The sequence below is a fragment of the Syngnathoides biaculeatus genome, chromosome 2, assembly GCF_019802595.1.
Source record: "Syngnathoides biaculeatus isolate LvHL_M chromosome 2, ASM1980259v1, whole genome shotgun sequence".
Taxonomy (NCBI): domain Eukaryota; kingdom Metazoa; phylum Chordata; class Actinopteri; order Syngnathiformes; family Syngnathidae; genus Syngnathoides; species Syngnathoides biaculeatus.
This window is the reverse complement of record NC_084641.1, coordinates 40,042,234-40,060,197: the sequence shown is the minus strand read 5'-3', so window position 1 is coordinate 40,060,197 and position 17,964 is coordinate 40,042,234. Positions and strand designations below refer to the sequence as shown.

General features: G+C 40.5%; 2 protein-coding genes and 1 long non-coding RNA gene across 4 annotated transcripts; 1 reads left to right on the top strand and 2 right to left on the bottom strand.

Moving 5' to 3' along the window:
* Positions 1 to 74: 74 nt before the first annotated feature.
* LOC133492511 (inosine-uridine preferring nucleoside hydrolase-like) lies at positions 75 to 7,028 on the bottom strand. Its single transcript, XM_061804795.1, has 8 exons — positions 6,890 to 7,028; positions 6,177 to 6,358; positions 5,922 to 6,101; positions 1,419 to 1,530; positions 1,194 to 1,330; positions 1,018 to 1,095; positions 771 to 887; positions 75 to 676 (listed from the first exon to the last, which is right to left on the bottom strand). Exons 2-8 carry the CDS (start codon positions 6,351 to 6,353, stop codon positions 524 to 526), a joined length of 954 nt encoding a protein of 317 aa, XP_061660779.1. The 5' UTR covers positions 6,354 to 6,358; positions 6,890 to 7,028; the 3' UTR covers positions 75 to 523.
* A 2,603-nt stretch (positions 7,029 to 9,631) lies between these two features.
* Positions 9,632 to 15,167, top strand: LOC133492525 (uncharacterized). Its single transcript, XR_009792672.1, has 4 exons — positions 9,632 to 9,925; positions 13,529 to 13,611; positions 14,810 to 14,863; positions 15,036 to 15,167. It is a non-coding gene; the product is annotated as an uncharacterized LOC133492525 (long non-coding RNA).
* On the bottom strand, positions 13,311 to 16,098 carry LOC133492500 (inosine-uridine preferring nucleoside hydrolase-like). 2 transcript variants are annotated; one of them, XM_061804775.1, is made up of 8 exons: positions 16,022 to 16,098; positions 15,012 to 15,250; positions 14,747 to 14,926; positions 14,557 to 14,668; positions 14,334 to 14,470; positions 14,144 to 14,221; positions 13,677 to 13,793; positions 13,311 to 13,594 (listed from the first exon to the last, which is right to left on the bottom strand). In XM_061804775.1, the coding sequence occupies exons 2-8, from the start codon at positions 15,192 to 15,194 to the stop codon at positions 13,442 to 13,444; spliced, it is 960 nt and encodes a 319-aa protein (XP_061660759.1). In that variant the 5' UTR covers positions 15,195 to 15,250; positions 16,022 to 16,098; the 3' UTR covers positions 13,311 to 13,441. The 2 variants fall into 2 exon arrangements, with proteins under 2 accessions (XP_061660759.1, XP_061660765.1); XM_061804781.1 differs by lacking the exon at positions 14,144 to 14,221.
* Between the last annotated feature and the right edge of the window lie 1,866 nt (positions 16,099 to 17,964).

Below are 17,964 nucleotides of genomic sequence, written 5' to 3'. Positions count from 1 at the left end.
CATTTGGGTCCACCCCTGCACTGCTGGTTTATGACACAATTGCATTTTACAAATGAAAAAAACCTCATGGCAATAATGTTGGATTTTTCCGCCCAGTATGCTTACTTTATTTGATGTTCAGGATTTTATTTTACATTATTTCACAAGTGTTTCCTTCTGGCAGTGCCTGATGCTAAATCATTTATGGTGTCCTTGTATGATATTGGCTTCTCAACTGTGTGGTTGATGCTTATGATGCTGAGGCCAATTACTAGGATATATGGTTGACCTCGAGAGGATTTGTTATTAACTTGAGCTTTGAAAAACGTATCCCTTCTACAGAGGGCAACTCCACAAGGGGCTCTAAATTCGTTATACAAAGGCCAATTACTGACATGTCATGATTCCAAGAGAAATGCATTTCATATCTGATTTTCGTAGGGGGGGGGCCTTTGGCTCGCCCACACCACCTAAAAAAAAGAAAAAGCACCCCATACACACAAGAAACCACTACTGCTCCTCCTAAAATTATGGGTCAGCCCTGCTACTTCAGTGCATTCATCAGCAGCTGCTTGAACACCTCGAGGTCCATTCTCTTCAAGATGTTGACCTTATGCTCCTTGTCCAGTGCGTCGATGTAGTCAAGAACCATCATACCTCTGGTATATTTACCCTCCAACTCCACTGTCACAGCCACCTTCAACACCAATACCACAGACATGTTTATTCACTTCTCATATTTCCTTTGAACCCCATTGCACCTTCTCTAAGAATGCGAAAGAAATGGTTACCTTCTCACTTTCTAGTACCACATCATCATTGATGGCTGCAGCTACAGCATAGGCGTCGCAAGTGTTAAACCCAAATCCTGACACCATCTCCTTTTGGTATCGGTCTGTTTGAACCATCTGCATGGCAGCAGGTCAACATGTAAAAGTTGTTATCGCTACAGTCTCTTCAAAATCCCATACATTTTAAACCTGCTGAATAGAGTACAGATTACACTTGTGTAGTGGTGCTATAGAAATTCATCTTTACCTTACGGGTGTGGGCATAAATAGTCTCCATAAAATGAGCCTTTGGTGTATTTTGGGCTAGCCAGGTGTCACAAAAGGACTATGGCACACAAATACAGTGAGAGATGATTGGACTGTGGAACATTCATAGAATAGAATTGCGTTAAGAAAACATCCGAAATGATATGCCCTCCTCACCCAGGGCAGGCTGTTCCTGCAGCTGAACTCCCAGGAGGCGATTGTGGTGGGACAAGTGTAACGTTCCAGCACAATGTAGGCAGCTTCAGGGTCAGCGAGAAAGTTAAATTCTCCGCACACAGTCGTGTTCCCTCTTGCTACAGGTGTCACAAAAACACAAGTGTCCTTCATCCTACGCGTCTTGGAAGGCAGTACAAGTTGTGAATGGATTATTGATCAATTTACATTCTATGTTGCCTCCCATGATGTAGATGTCTTTCAGCCTGGCAGGCAAGCAGGGGTCCATTTTGACAGAGAGGGCCAGGTTAGTGAGGGGTCCTGTTGAGACCAGGGTCACCTGTACATGCCAGCCAGATAACGTTTCACATTTTCAAATTGCATTACTGTACTTTCCAAATCATGGTCTTTTGAAGTTAAATCAACAATAAATCAAAGAATGAATTTATCTGTTGTGATAATATTGTCACTTGAATGTCAGGAATGTAATCCATTTTAATTTGGAATTTTAGAAAGAGTTCATAAATATGGGCAGACATTTGTAAATAGGTTACAGAGGTTAAAAAAAATCTGCTTCATTTGATCAGCTACATCGGTTGCACATGAATGTCATATTTGATGTAATTTTCCTTTCGTCTCAAAGAAAATCAGTTTAACATTTTAATCATGTGTAACTGATGTATATGTTCAAATTTAGTAAAGCCCAAGTTTTTTTTTTATGTTTTTTATGTCTTTGCCGACCACTCTTATTCAGAATCATCTTTATTTGCCAATTATGTCAAAATACAACCTGCCTCCTGCCTGATGACAGCTGGGATTGGCTCGAACTCTCCCGTGATAAGTGGCTCAGAAAATGGACGGATGGATGTCAAAACACAAGGAATTTGTCACCGGTAGTAGGAGCCATTCAAGTATGACCACAGACAGCCATTTAGACAAAAAAAAAAAAAAAAAAACCCTCTTGAGATACAAAAACAGAAAAACACTGTGGAGAATCATTGAGGAATGAAAAGTTACAGGTAATGTCATAATGGTGATACAATGACAATTGTGCAAATGATGATAATGATTGCTAGAGTCCTCGAGCAATTTAGAGCAGTGTGAAATAACTAATACGGCGATGATCTGGTTCAGGGAAAATTGTGCAAATGGTGCGGTCTTCAAGAAATTTAAACAGTTTATAAAGACTATCATAGCTATGCAGATGACACACAGTTACTGTATACTTAGCAGTGTCTCCAGATGACTACAATTCAATTGAGCTATTGTGCCACTTTCTAAAGCAGATAACTGGATGAGCCAACATTTTCTTCAACTAAATCACAACAAAACTGAGACAATTGTTTTTGGCAATAAAGAAAAGAGTAAATGAGTAGAGTATGAGTAAACATCTGCACTCTCTATCTTTAAAAACCAAAGACCAAGTCCGAAAGCTTGGTGTTTTGATTGATTCCGACCTTACTTTCAATAGTCATATCAAATCAATCACAAAAACGTCAATTTATAATCTGAAGGACATAGCTAAAGTGAAGGCTTTTATGTGTCAAGCAGACCAGGAAAAGCTCATCCATGCTTTTATCTCAAGTAGACTAGACTACTGTAATGGGTCTTGTGATTGGACTCCTCAAAAAGAGTATTAAACAGCTGCAGCTCATTCAAAATGGTGCAGCTCAGGTTTGGATCAAAACAAAGTGGTCAGAGCTCATAACTCCATTCCTAATGTCCTTGCACTGGCTTCCAGTCAGCTTTAGAATAGATTAAGATAGATAGATTAAGTTCTGCTACTAGTCTATAAATCACGAAATGATTTAGTTCCTGAATACATGAAAGAAATTCTCTTGGAATTCAAAACCCAGTAGACCTTTAAGATCGATTGACTCAGGTCAAATAGTGGAGTGCAGAGTCCAAAGCAAACATGGTGAAGCAGCATTTAACTATTATGTTGCACACAAATGGAATAAGTTGCCAACAGAGGTGAGGTAAGCCCCAAGTGTTAATGTTTTTAAATCCAGGTTGAAAACGCTTCTTTTTTCTCATGCTTTGTAGAGTATTTCCATTTTTTAATGAAATTACTTGCACTGTACCCGGTATTAACTGTCTTTTTGGGGTCATTTTTATTGTTTTTATTTCGTTTTAAATGTTTTATCTCTTTGTTTACAAATGCTTTTAATCATGTAAAGCACATTGAGTTACCTTGTGTATGAAATGCACTATACAAATAAATTTACTTTGCTTTGCTAGTAGTGCTGTAATCTGGAAGTGTCAATTGTGTAATGGTGTGGATATTTTGCAAGCACAAGTGGTCAGTATTAGTCAACATCAGATATGCTGTTAGTGCAGAGTGATGAGACTACTACAGTGAGTCGATGAATAATGTAGAATTGTGGCCAACAGACATGTGACAACAATCTCAAGACAAATTGAGAGCATGTTACAATGAAATTGTAAATTAACTGTTGAATAACTTAAATGCATGAGAGAAGAAGCTGTTCTAATGTCTGCTGATTTTAGTTTGCATTGATTGAAAGCACCTACCCGAGGGAAGGAGCCGGAAGAGGTGATGACCAGGATATGGAGCGTCCAACCGGATTATGTATGTTTACTAGTATGCAAGTCTTCAAGGGTGGGTAGGGGGATACCAACAATTTTTCCAGCAGTATGGCAGGGCATGCGTCCTCAGAAGCATATCTTCTGCTCTGCCTTTTTGAGGAAGGAAGGATGTGGGTCTTCCACTTCAGATCATGAGAGACAGTAATACCCAAGAATGTGAAGGTTTTGACACAACACTTGGACATTATGAGGGGCATCTGTGGCAGATGATGGTTCCTCAAGTCCACTCGCGAGCATGTTGAGCTCCAGGTTGTTTCAGCCACACCAAAGCTCCAGCCGCTCCACTTTCTGTCTTTATGCAGACTCATCACCGTCTTTGATGACCCCGATGACTGTGACGTTGCATGTCCTCCTTCAGGAGTTTAACAGTCAGATGCAGTGATGTGCAGTCGTTTGGGTAGAGATAGAAAAGTACCCTAGAGAGGGCACATCCCGATGCTCATGTTGAGTTGAAGTGGTGTCCCTGAGCCTCACCTTCTCGGTTCTGGCTCTCAGGAAGCTGCCATTGACAGATGGCAGGTGAGATCCTGAGCTGGAGAAACTTGGAAGAGAGGAGTTCAGGGATGGTGGTGTTAAACGAAAAACTGAAATCCACAAACAGGATCCTTTCATATGTCCCCACACCCTCGAGGTGTTTTTGGATGAAGTGCAGTCCTATATTGACTGCATGATCCCCAGACTTGTCTGCTCAGTAGGCAAACTGTAGATGGTCCAGCAGGGGTCCCCTGACAATGTTGAGGTGGACCAGCAAGAGGCATTCAAATAATTGTATGACCACAGAAGTAGGGCGACAGGCTTATAGTCATTCAGACCTGAGATTTGCAGGTTTCTTAGGAACTAGGATGATGGTGGGGCATTTGAAACAGGATCGTATTCAACACAGTTTCATAAAATTATTGAAGATTTGTGTGAAGGTGACCTGGTCTGCACAGACTTTGAGGCGGGACTGGGACACAAGGGATCTTCCTCTTGAAGGTCTTAAATGCGTGTTTCACGCGCATGTGTGTGTGTGGTAGAGAGAGAGAAAGACAGATGGACAGAGATATGCAACTTACCACAAGGTGTTGTCTGAATTTAGAAGTGGCCTGAAATCCTTGTTTGGACAGTCATAATATTTGACTATGCTGCATGGGAAAGCTGATATTTTTCTTAGCATGGAAAAATGCTACCATGAGAAAGCTGTTATGCATGAGAAAGCTATTACAGGTATTTTTCCAAGTAAAGTCGGAGTCATAGAAGTAGGAAAGTCTTGATAGGCCCACGAAGAGTTTGAGTAAGGTCATTTGACTGCCTTGTGCTGTCTGGTTGGTAAGTTAGAGTCAGTTGGCACTCATGATCACGTTGGATTGGCACAACAACGGCATTATGCAGAAGTCAATGAACTCTAAAAATAGATCACGTACGCAATAATCCATAAATAAAAGTAGTGAGTGGCAGTCCATCCATTTTCTGAGCAGTTTATCCTCCCGAGGGTCACGGGAGTGGAGGAGCCAATCCCAGCAGTCATCGGGCTGGACGCAGGGTACACCCTGAACTGGTTGCCAGCCAAACACAGGGCACATGGAAACAGAAAACAGTCGCACTCACATTCACACGTCGGGACAATTTAGAGTTTTCAATTAATGCATGTCTTTGGGATGTGGGAAAAAAACAGTGTCCGGAGAAAACCCACGCAGGCGCGGGGAGAACATTTAAACTCCGCACAGACCAGGATTTGACCCCTAGTCCTCAGCATTGTGAGGCCAACGCTTTACAGCTGCGCAACCATGCCGCCAAAAGTACTTCATATGAAATGATAATAAATATAAAATAATATAAAAATAATTAAAATAGAAGACAATTTCTCATTTTGGTACAGTTTTGAGCAAGAAATGTGAAAACCTGCCGGATTTTCTCTAGTGGGGCACATTAAATGCTGCAGGCGGCCCGATTTGGCTCTCTGGCCTCGAGTTTGACAACTGTGGAATATAAATTTAAAGCAAACGTTTTTGGGACCTCATCAGCATAGGTGGGACTTTCGTATTGACAAGAATAATCCCGTTCTTACAAAGCAGGATCAAATGTCCTTTCTTTTTTTAATTGAAAAAAGTATTCCCTATTTAGGTTTAGTCATTCACGCACCTGCCCTGGATTTTGTTTGGTAATAGAAATGATGGCCTCCACTGCATTTGTCTTCTGCACCAGCTCCAAGCCTGGAGCCTCAGCATCTGGGGCGTCGCCCAGGCCATCCTTCCCGTGAAATTCTCCCGCGCTTATTTTGTGGCCAAGTAAGGGCTCCTCAAAACCAGCGTAGACCTTTATCTGTGATGCATAATATTCTACAGTTTTACAGAAGAAGGAATTACATGTTATGCACACATGCAAGTTAATGCTCACATCCAGCCTGTTGCAGACTTTCAAGACACGGAGGGTGTTCTTCAGGGAGTTCTGTAGGGGAGTGTTGCCGTGGGTGCAGGTGATCGCCAATATCTCCACATTGGAGGCTGCAAGGGCCATCATTATGGCCTGAGCATCATCCACCCCTGTGTCCACATCGAGGATCAGCTTCTTCATTGTATCTGGAAGCAGCAGAGGGAGGAGGAGACTGGGCAACAACTCGTGGCCATGAGGTCATAAAAATTCTCAGTTGCACACATTCACAGCTGCTACAAGTTAATTCATCAAAAGGGGAGTTTTAATGCAAGGGAGCTGCTCTTTACTTTGACTTCTTAGGGTCATATTTGTGTTAACTGGGTTACTCGAGCATTATTCTTCAAGAAAGCATATTACAATGTGTCACAGTTGCTTTAGTTCTGCGAACATTTGCAACAAACACTTTTTTTGTGCAACTCTTCATCTCAAACTCAGACTGTGGTAACACACAAGACAATAAAAGGATGCACACAGACCATAGTGATGATGATTTAAAAAAACAAACAAACACAAAAAAAACAAGATATATATCAACCACATAAAAAATTTCAAAACAACTCTCAAATCTGACGTTTTTCTCCGATGTATCCCAATTTTGACAAGAGATGTGTCATTAATCCAAAAGAAGTTTGAAAAGAAGTCAGTTTGGAGAGAGGTGTATAAATAAATCAACTAACCTGCCAGGCAAGGTTCCTTGTGTCACTGTTTACAGCCTCCTTAGTCAGGAAGTAATGTGTTCCCCAACATGTTCCTGCTTTTTATACACGAGGTGGGGCTCGGGGGTGGAAATGCAGAAAAATGATGTAACATCCACCACTAAACAATGTCTGCTGTTTATTGAGCATATTTAGGGTGGGGCGAGGGGGGGGGGTCGAAGCCTGAAACAGTGTACTAAACTTCAATAAATCCTCTTTGTTTCTCTTCAGAAAATGCTTTGATGTGACTTAACTAAATAAAGACAGTGATAAGTGGTAAGTGAGTGCATATCTGTCATTCTCCAAGACCACAATGCTTTTCCCCTTTCAATACTTCCAGAACAGTGTTGTTGATTCAAAACAAAAATGGTTAATCAGGAAATTCATTTTGGATGCATGAGTGGTGTTGTAAGACATGTTAGCAATGTCATATTTTTGACTTTTGGTTATGCACCACGTTTTTCTGTGTAACCACAAAGCTCTTTTTCTTCTGAGTTCTCATATGACTCTTATGCTGCAGCTTCTGGACAAGCAAGACATCACAAGCAATTCTATTTATGACTTTTCAAGTAAAGCTCCTTGCCTCTGCCACATCAACACGTTGAGCCCGTTTCCTTCCCATTCAACATGTTTGCTGGATCAAATTCCTATATTCACAATCTTTTACTGTACTTTGACAGCATAAAGGTAAATTAAAGTTGAATTTAAATGTGTTTTTTTGAGAACGTATTGGGGAAAAATCATCTGTGGGTATACAGTACAGGTTTTCTGACAACCAATCTAAGATGTACACCTATCGCCCAGAGTCAGCCGGGAGAGTTTTTCCTCAGGTGAGCAATATTTCAAAATAAATATGGATGGAACAGCGCTGCATGTTGTAAGTAATGTATTGTACCATTTCTGTACTTACATGACACAAGGGCCCCCAGGCAAGAGAACATTTCTACAGAGCATTTCATACCAGAGCTTTTTGTGTGGAGCCAAGGAACTAATCAACACATCCATTTTGGTTACCTAAATAACCACGCCCACAGAGTTTCTCATCGAATGACATAGCAGTGAGGCTTGAGAAAATTCCAGAGGAAAGTACAGTACCTTTAAATGTGGCAGCTAATGTACTATCAAGTCAAAGCCAGAATTCAAGAGCTGAAATGTGTGGTAGCAGTAATTAATTAGTAGAGACTTGGCTTTGAATATGTAGGTTCAAAACACACCTAAAGGCAAAATGCAAAAATCTTTTCACAGTTCCGGAATGCTTTTTCATACACTTCACTATGTTCTAACATACATATTTTGTTGTTGCTCAGATGTATTTTGTACACGTTTCCTTCAGTTATATTTTGTTATTCTGCTGCTACAATGGATTGAGTAATGACTTTTTCACTGTCTGAGATTTTGGGTTGCTCCAGGGTATTTTCTTTTCTCTGTGGAATTTAATGTAAAGTGACAAGAATAGGTAAGTCGACATCTGGTGTCCACATCTAGTGAATTGCATGTTTTGTGTTTTTGCAAATCATTTTCATCCCGAAGAGAGAATTGCTCATCTGCTGGTAGCGGTATGAAAAAATAATCAACATTTTCAGAAAGATATATATAAGAAGTGGGCGGCACAGTGGAGCAGCTGCAAAGCATTGGCCTCACAGTTCTGAGATCCATGGTCCAATCCCAGCCCCGTCTGTGTGGAGTTTGCATGTTCTCCCGTGGCTGCGTGGGTTTTCTCCGGGCACTCCGGTTTCCTCCCATATCCCAAAAACATCCAACATGAATTGGACACTCTAAATTGCCCCTTCGTGTGATTGTGAATGCGATTGTTGTCTGTCTCCGTGTGCCCTGCGATTGGCTGGCAGCCAGTTCAGGGTGTACCCTGCCTCCTGCCCGATGACAGCTGGGATTCGGTCCAGCACTCCCGTGACCCATGTGACGATAAGCGGCTCAGAAAATGGATGGAAATTCAAAAATGAAAAAGTCAAATCAAATGACCTATCAGCTGGATATATTCATATTTTAGTTGTTCCCTTGAAAATCAGCTAATCTTCCTTGCTCAAGCCATCCAAGTTTTGCTGATCTTGGCAATTTGCAAAGATCAAAGACATCTCGGGGAGTAAACAACAACAGCATTTTACGCAATGTTGCCAATATCTTCCACTTTATCTCGCTGATTTTTTTCCTCTCACATGTGTGAAATAATTTCAGTATATGTGTGAGAGCATTCCAGTCATGTGTTTGATGTGTTGTCCCAAATTCTCTCTCACAGCCCCTCTGTTTGTGTCAGGATTTGGTTCTATTTATGTTATGTAATGCAAAATCGATACAAATTTACTCTTGAATTTAAATTTTCATGTTTTCATAATATCTTTCATACTGTAAGCACTATTTTTCCAGTAAAATAAAAAATACTTTTCAGAAACTTTTTGACATGCTACAGAAAATCTTGAAAAGATTAGTTTTCATGTGAATAATGTAAGACATGAAACAAAATCTAATATGTGATGAATTAAAAACTGTCAAATCGTGAAAATGATGGTGTCTACTATACCGCTCTAAAAGCTAAACTAGACATAGGCCACTGTGACCCAAAGTCACAGTCCAAAAGTTCTGAAACGAGGTCCGATAATTACGAGGCAAAACTTGGAACATAAACAAAACAAGACTTCATTATAGTGGCACATAAATGCTGTAACAAGGGAGATACATGAACAAGACACTTGCATTCTCACACACAACGATGCAGTCTCAAACACAACGAACTGCCAACTGACAATACAACATACAAGGCTTATATGCATGGCTAAATTAGCAACAATGTGGCGCAGGTGAGCTGCAGCCGGAGGCAGCTGTGCACGTCCACGTCCCTGACATGATATTCAAAAATGAAAAAAAAAAAAAAATCAAATCAAATAACCGATCAGCTGGATAGATTCAAATTTTAGTTGTTCCCTTGAAAAAGAGATAATCTTCCTTGCCCAAGTCATTCAAGCTTTGCTGATCTTGGTGTAACCCGGTTAAAAGTTGGTACAGGTAAAATTTTAGTATAATTAAGTAGCAATTAGGTTATAGGTTTTCTTTATGCAATGTGGTGGAATATCTGTTAAACTGTGTGTGCTGACTGTATTTTCTTTTGGAGGGATGTGTATTTAAATGTGTTTGATTCATTTGTGACAAAGAAATACTTTTGTTTGTCATTTTATTGTTGAAACCATTGTTTAAGAAGGACAGGAAGTGACGTGTTGAGGAGACTGGAAAAAGAGAGAGAAAAAAGGCTAGACAATTGCAAGGTAGGAGTGGTTGTTGGAGGGCAACGAAAGGACAAAGAAAGTGAACGGTGGACATTTATCAAAAGTTGATCGACGTGTTCGACAAGGACTCTTGAAAGTTCAACTGGGATAGTGTGTCGTTTAAGTGGACTACTCAAATTACGCCGTAACGTGGTGGAGTTAGCCACTACCACAGGGGCTAAGTCCATGCATGGGACTTGGCTTGGGCACTAGCAACCAGCTAACGGTAGCCAGCCAGGCCTGTGTATTGGACCATGAAGGAGAGGACAAGGGCACTAGCGTCGCGCTAACGCGGCTAGCGAGGCTGTGCTTGGACTTCGAGGAAGAAAAAGGGACGAAGACCATGAGGACGCCGAACAGAGGAAAAAACACCTTCACCTTTCTTCACTCTTGCCCTGGGAAGCACTGCAGTGACATTGGGGTTTGAATTTTGTTTGCTTGCCAGCTATATTCATATTTGTTTGGGCCCTGAGCATGTGTGCATTGTCTACCTGTTAAATTGACTTTATTTGACCATTGTCTATACATGTTTGATTTTTCCATCCTTTATTTTGTTATTAAATGTTCAATTTTGGTGACATAACCAGGTTTATTATTTGACTATCTGCAAGACAGTTAAAATAGCGGTGAGTTTATTTGGTAGCTTGATTATTTAAATTACGATAATATTAACTCATAAGGGGAAATATTATTTCAGAGACTTTTTGATGGAGAATTAAATGCACAAGAGTAAAATTGTAATAGACATTTACAGTAATTAATGTTGAGTTAATTTATTAGTTTCGTACTTTGGATTAAGAAAAGAACTCAGGTGGCTACCTCGTCGAAGTATTTTATACTAGAGAGGTGCTACATTGGCAAGTTGCAAAGTCATCTTAGGGAGTCAACAACAACAGTATTTTATGCAAAATTTAACGTTGCCAATGTCTTCTACTTCATCTCACTGCTTTTTTTCCCCCTCTTGCATGAATGAAATCATTTCGGGATGTATGTGAGAGCATTTCAGTCATCTGTTTGATGTGTTGTCCTGAATTGTCTCTCACAGTCCCTCAGTTTGCATCTCAATTTGGTTCTGTGTATGTTATGTAACAAAAGCGATACATATTTACTCTTGAGTTTAAATTGTCATGTTTTCACAACATCTTTCATACTGTAAACACTATTTTTCCATTAAAAAAAAAATTCTGAATCTTTTTGACGTGTTACAGAAAATTTTTAAAAGATGAGTTTTCCTGTAAATTACGTAAAACATGAAACAAAATCTGGGAATATTTGATGAATTAAAAAATGTCAAACCATGAAAATCCTCTCTCACATCTAAACCAGGCATAGTGGAAAATTGCCAAACAGCTAGGTGAAAAAAGGTCCACTGTTGGAGCAATCATTAGAAAATAGAAGAAGATAAACATGATGGTCAATCTCAATCCGAGTGGAGCCCAATACAAGATATCACCTCGCGGGTCTCAGTGATCCTTAAAAAGGTGAGGAATCAGCCCAAGACTACATGACAGGACTTGGTAATACACAAAGATGTCATGGTTTGAAATCATGCATGGCACAGAGGCTTCCCCTGCTTTCCCCAGCACTTGTCAAGGCCCGTCTTAAGTTTGCCAATGACCATTTGGATGATACAGAGGAATCATGGGAGAAACCTTTGTGGTCAGATGAGACCAAAATGGAACTTTTTGGTCATAATTCCACTAACCATGTTTGGTGGAAGACAAATGATGAGCTCCATCCCAAGAACACCATCCCTACTGTGAAGCATGGGGATGGTAGCATCATGTATTGGGGTGTTTTTCTGCATCTGGGACAGGACGACTGCACTGTATTAAGGAGAGGATGACCGTGGCCATGTATTGTGAGATTTTGGGGAACAACCTCTTTCCCTCAGTCAGAGCATTGAAGATGGGTCGTGGCTGGGTCTTTCAACTTGACAATGACACGAACCACACAGCCAGGAAAACCAAGGAGTGGCTCCGCAAGAAGCATATCAAGGTTCTGGCGTGGCCTAGCCCGTCTCCAGACCTAAACCCAATACAAAATCTTTGGAGGGAACTGAAACTCTGTGTTTCTCAGCAACAGCCCAGAAACCTGTCTGATCTTGGGAAGATCTGTGTGGAGGAGTGGTCCAAAATCCCTCCTGCAGTGTGTGCAAACCTGGTGAATATTTACAGGACACGTTTGACCTCTGTAATTGCAAACAAAGGCTACTGTACCAAATATTAACATTGGTTTTCTCAGGTGTTCAAATACTTATTTGGAGCTGTATCACCCAAATAAATCGTTAAAAAAAAATCATACATTGTTATTTCTGGATTTTTCTTTTTAGATTATCTCTCTCACAGTGGACATGAACCTTCGATGAAAATTTCAGACCCCTCCATGATTTCTAAGTGGGAGAACTTGCAATATAGTAGGGTGTGCAAATATTTATTTTCTTCACGGTATCTTTGCAGCCATTCCCCGTCTGCTGCCTGTAACAACAGGTTTAGTCTTGTCTATCGGTCTAAAATACCTTTTCTAAATCTTGGTGTTAAAAATTGGAATGGTGTCAAGTGTGTGTGTGTGTAACAGGGTGTTCAAATACTCATTTTTTAAACTGTATATTATATTTTTATATATTATTTTTGGAGGCACGGTGCCTCAGCTGGTAAAGCGTTGCCCTCACAGTTCTGAGGACCTGGGTTCGATCCAGGCCCCGGCTGTGTGGAGTTTGTATGTTCTCCCCGTGCCTGTGTGGGTTTTCCCCGGGCACTCCGGTTTCCTCCTACATCTCAAAAATATGCAACATTAATTGGACACTCTTAAATTGCCCCTTGTGCTTCTGAGTGTGGCTGTTTGTCATGTTGTGCCCTGCGATTGGCTGGCAACCAATTCGGGGTGCACCCCGCCTCATGCCCGTGGACAGCTGGGATAGGCTCCAGCACTCCCCGTGACCCTAGTGAGGATAAGCAGCAAAGAAAATGAATGGATGGACTTTATAGTTCCCATGACAGGGGTGCCATTTTACAGGTACATACTGTCGCTCTACAAGAAAAGCTGAGGATTTTGTCAAAAGAGTTCTCCCCAGTGCACTCTTAAGTTTTTAAAGAGCACATAAAATACCAGTGGAACATCTGAAACTGTTAAGTGTTCAATGATAATACACAATTTTATTTTGCACAAATATGTGAATAAATGTTTACAAAAATCATTTAATTTTTTTTTTATTTGAATTATTGAGTATAAGTTCCATTCTTGGCTGTTGCAAACGATCCTACTTGAGTGAATTGATGACCATCTGCTTGAACTTCTCCAAGTCGACCTTCTTCATGATGGTTACTTTGTGTTTCTTATTCAACAGGTCCATGTAGTCCAACACCATCATGCCTCGGGTGCAGTCCCCCACCAACTCCACGGTCACAGCGACCTGAAGGTCCAGCACAGGTAGTGACCAAGTACTGTAGGTTTGTTTACATTTTAATAGAAAATGAAAAGCAGCTGTCATTTACCTTCTCACTCTCTATGATCAGCGAATCATCGATGGCGGCAGCCAGGGCATAGGTGTCACAAGCGTTAAATCCTTTCCCTGCTGTAATTTCCTTTTGATATTCTGCCGACTGAGATTTCTGTCAGTGCATTAAGAAAGCTAGTATGTCAGTCAAATCCGTTTTGATGAAGTGCTTTTTACAACTTGTATGAACTTAGAGGGGACATAGTATAGAAAATTGATGTTTTAATAATATATAAATATTGTTACACAAGCTGCAGTGCCTGGTAAGCTATCAATTGTGAAGTGTATTTTTTTTGGTTAGCTGCCCGCTTCTGAAAATGTGTTTGTGAGTGAGCTATTATGGCAATTTACATAGAATATCACAAACACTTTCAAATAATGAAAAAACATTGCTTAATATGTGCATGTTGAACATAATTACACATTTCATTTTAACCCCCCGTCCCCAGCTCTCTGGTAGCTTACCGTCCTGGAGAGGCATGAAATGTTTTTCATAAAGGCAGCTTTCTCAGTCTTCATAGAAAACCACTGGTCACAAAAAGACTGAAGCAAGAAAACAACAGCCCCCCACCAAAAAAAAAAAAAAAAAACAATGCAGAAAGAATTTATTGAATTTACGATTATATTTATTGCAAGTTGAGGGCTCAACATTTACCCATGGCAAGCTGTTACTGCAGGTGAACTCCCAAGTGGCGATGGTGGTGGGGCAGGTATAGCGTTCCAACACGATGTAGGCAGCCTCTGTGTCGGCAACAAAGTTAAACTCCCCGCATGTTGTGGTGTTCCCCCTGGCTGCACAAACCACGCAAACCAGTTCATGCCAGAGATCACTGAGGAAAAGAGCTTCAAGTGCATGTTTGGAAAAGGTACACGAGTACACTCAATGTTCCCTCCCATGATGTACAGAGCCTTTAGCTTCTTGGGAAGGGAAGGGTCCAGTTGCACTGCCACTGCAAGGTTAGTCAGAGGTGCTGTGGCCACCAGAGTCACCTGTAAAATGTTAAAATACGTCCTGCTTTGACATACAAATGAAAACTATCTTTGCTTTTGCTTAGCTGCTTGTCCCACCTCTCCTTGGTTCTGCTTGATCATTTTGATTAAGGCCTGGACACCTTTTTTCTTCTGCACCAGTTCCAACCCTGGAGCATCTGCAGCTGGCACATCGCCCAGCCCGTCCTTCCCATGGTAATCACTGGCATGTTGTTTGTTAGACAGCAGGGGCTGTGAGCATCCTGCGTACACTGGGATCTTGGGATTTTGGATTGATTTGATCAAAGCTCCAAACCACATACTGTGTGTAGTTCATTCAGGAATAAAACGTGTTGCTACTTACATCCAGCCTGTTGCACACCTTTAGGACCCTAAGGGTGTTCTTCAGGACTTTCTCAAGGGGGGTGTTGCCATGGCAGCAGGTGATCCCTAGTATCTCCACATCGGGCGCTATCAAGGCCATCATGATGGCTTGAGCATCATCCACCCCTGTGTCCACATCGAGGATTAGCTTCTTTTTCATCATGAATCTCCAAGTTTCTGTGAGATGGAAGGACTTTATGTCCAAACTACACAGGCATTCTGTAAATGAAAGATAATACTTACTTAATAATACTTAATAATTCTTTTTTTCTGTTGAGCTATATGTTTATGATGATTAAAACTAAAATTGGCACACTGGTTCCAAAATTGTTCTTTTCAATTATTTCAAGTAGATCAAAAATGTTTTCTCTGCAGATTAGCCACCAGATCAGCAACATTCCACCAATTAGCTGTAATGAAACTTGACAGCTGTTGACAATTGGAGTCATCTCCACCTTCATGGCAACTTATTTGTGCAGTCACAAATGAGACAGTGCAGTGGACAGTAGGTCAGTACTATCAATATCTGCAAAACAGAAAGCTAGTATAATAGGAGTTGAGAATTTTCTCTGAACGAAGTAACCATGGGCATACGGCTCTAAGGATTTTTTTTTTTCATTTTCAAAGCTTCTAACTATTCCATCTTAGTTTTATTTGCACGGACATGTATTTCCTTGGTTTCACTTTGTTCTCACTTTGTTCAAAAACTAGATGTGATCAAGAAAAAAAAAACTGAGCCCAGTTTTGGAATTTGCAGCCAAAACATAATACAGCTGTCGGACCTACATTAACAAAAATTTTGTTCCCCAGTGTAACTCGCTTAAAAATGCATGCATATTCACATGTATAAAGTATAAATACTTGCTGGGGGGAAAAGGTATATTATACATGTAAAGACAATATTTTAATTTCAGACACAAATAAAAGAGACTGAGTACACAGTTTATCTATCTAGATTCTGCTAGTTATTCAAACCACAGGAATTCTCACCCGGGGAAAATTGGTTCCAGGACGATTCTCAGCTGCAGCCTGTAAATGTAAAAGAGACCCTCTGGCGGGCGACACTTGCCAAACCCTCTTTTTAAGTAGCTTCAGTTTCTTACGCAACAGGGAACGCCTATGTCTGGAAAAGGAACAATTCTCTTCTATAACACTGGAATTTCGTACAACATGCAATCACAGTACATGTACTTGTTCTAAGGGGAGTCTATGAACTTTATTGTAGGCTACAATTTGCAAAGTAGAATTTAATGCACCACTCCGTCAACGTTCAGCTGGCAATACTACAGCCAATGTGTCCCAATTCAACACCCCTGTGGGGATCTTAAATTCAATCTGAATGGGTGCTGCAATGCAGATGCGCGGCTCTTTTCCGTTCCGAGAATGGAAGTTTTACAAAATTATGAACACTCACAAGCAGGAATAAGTATATTTGACCAAAAAGAGCGGGTAGATGAACAAATTGATGACGCAGAAAATGCTCGCTCACAGCCTCAGCAATGTAGCTCACTTTCGTCCAACCAGCTCAACGGTCAGCCAGTATTGATTAAAGGAAGTGTGACACAACCAAAGGTGGACTGTGAGGAAGAAGCAGTGCTTGAGAGTTTATGTAAGACCATCTCTCAACAAATTTGTGTGACTGAATATCTTGCAAAAAAACACCAGGCATTATTACTCCCTGATGTCAAGATTGCAATATTTACAGGTGGTCCTCTTGAATATAAATCCATTATTAGATCAATAGCCGAACTAGTAATAATCAGGACCGATTACAGTTTCTTCTGCAATACACAAGTGGACAACCACATGACTTAGTCAAAAGTTGTTTGGATATGGCACCCTCATTTGGTCATGTAAAAGCCAATTAAATGCTGAAAGAAATTTTTTGGTGATGACTATAAGATATCGGAAGCCTACATTCAGGAGGTCTTTGATTGGCCAATGATCAAACCAGAAGATGGCGATGCATTACAGTCTTAATCGTTTTTCCTCACAGGATGCTTAAATGCAATGTCTGATATGAGCTATATGGAGGATATGGACAATAGAGCTAACATAAAGGCAGTAGTAAATAATCTTCCATATAAGCTCAAAGAAACCTGGTGAAAATTGGCCTGTGATTATGCAAGAAAAAAAAAAAACAAGCAAAGAATAAAGTTCAATGACTTTGTAGGTTTTATAAATAAGCAAGTGAGGTATGTGCACCACCCTCTTTATGGAACTATAAAGGACACTACTGTACATGTGAAAGAATCACTTCAACAGAAGTTAAAGTCACAATGTGCAGATGGGAACAAATCAAAGAATGTGTTTACAACAGCTGTAGCCTCTTCGAAACCTAAAAGTGAAGGAAACGGAAAAGAAAGTAACCACTATGCCTACTGCAAAGTAGGCCAACATGGTCTCCCAACTTGCAAAAACCTCAAAGACAAACCTCATAAAGAAAAAATTAAATTTTTGAGAATCAATGGTGAATGTTTTGCTTGTTTAAAACATGGTCATATGAGCAAAGACTGTAAAGAAAAGGCAGAGTGTCAAGAATGTTCTCGCCTACATCCTACTTTGTTACACATTAACTTTAAGGATGAAGAAGAGGTAAAGGAAAGAGCTGAACAGCAAACAGTGTCAAGTGATCTTGTCCAAATGTCAGAAACTGTTGGTGCCATTAACAAACCGACTGCGCTCTTTCAGTAATTCCAGTACGTGTCAAAGCTCAAAAGGGAACAATGCTTGTGACTACATTTGCATTTTTGGACCCAGGTAGTACGGCTACTTTTGTTACTGAGTCACTGATGCATCAGCTTGGCTTGAATGGACACAACACAAGCATCTTAATACGAACGATGGGAAAGAAGTCACGTTGTGACTGAGCTGGATATCAGTGGCCTTGATGAAGATCAGTTTCTCCAGTTAACTGAAGTGTTTTCACAAAG

What these genes read in the sequence shown, in the direction of transcription:
- LOC133492511 (XM_061804795.1), bottom strand. Translation starts at nt 6,353, where the DNA reads ATGAAGAAGCTGATCCTCGATGTGGACACAGGGGTGGATGATGCTCAG. An exon ending in AAGTCTGCAACAGGCTGGAT is followed by an intron (nt 6,102 to 6,176) that starts GTGAGCATTAAC and finishes TATGCATCACAG; the next exon opens with ATAAAGGTCTACGCTGGTTT. An exon ending in GCAGGAACAGCCTGCCCTGG is followed by an intron (nt 1,096 to 1,193) that starts GTGAGGAGGGCA and finishes TGTGTGCCATAG; the next exon opens with TCCTTTTGTGACACCTGGCT.
- LOC133492500 (XM_061804775.1), bottom strand. Translation starts at nt 15,194, where the DNA reads ATGATGAAAAAGAAGCTAATCCTCGATGTGGACACAGGGGTGGATGAT. An exon ending in CATGGGAGGGAACATTGAGT is followed by an intron (nt 14,471 to 14,556) that starts GTACTCGTGTAC and finishes TGGTTTGTGCAG; the next exon opens with CCAGGGGGAACACCACAACA. An exon ending in GCAGTAACAGCTTGCCATGG is followed by an intron (nt 14,222 to 14,333) that starts GTAAATGTTGAG and finishes TTCTTGCTTCAG; the next exon opens with TCTTTTTGTGACCAGTGGTT.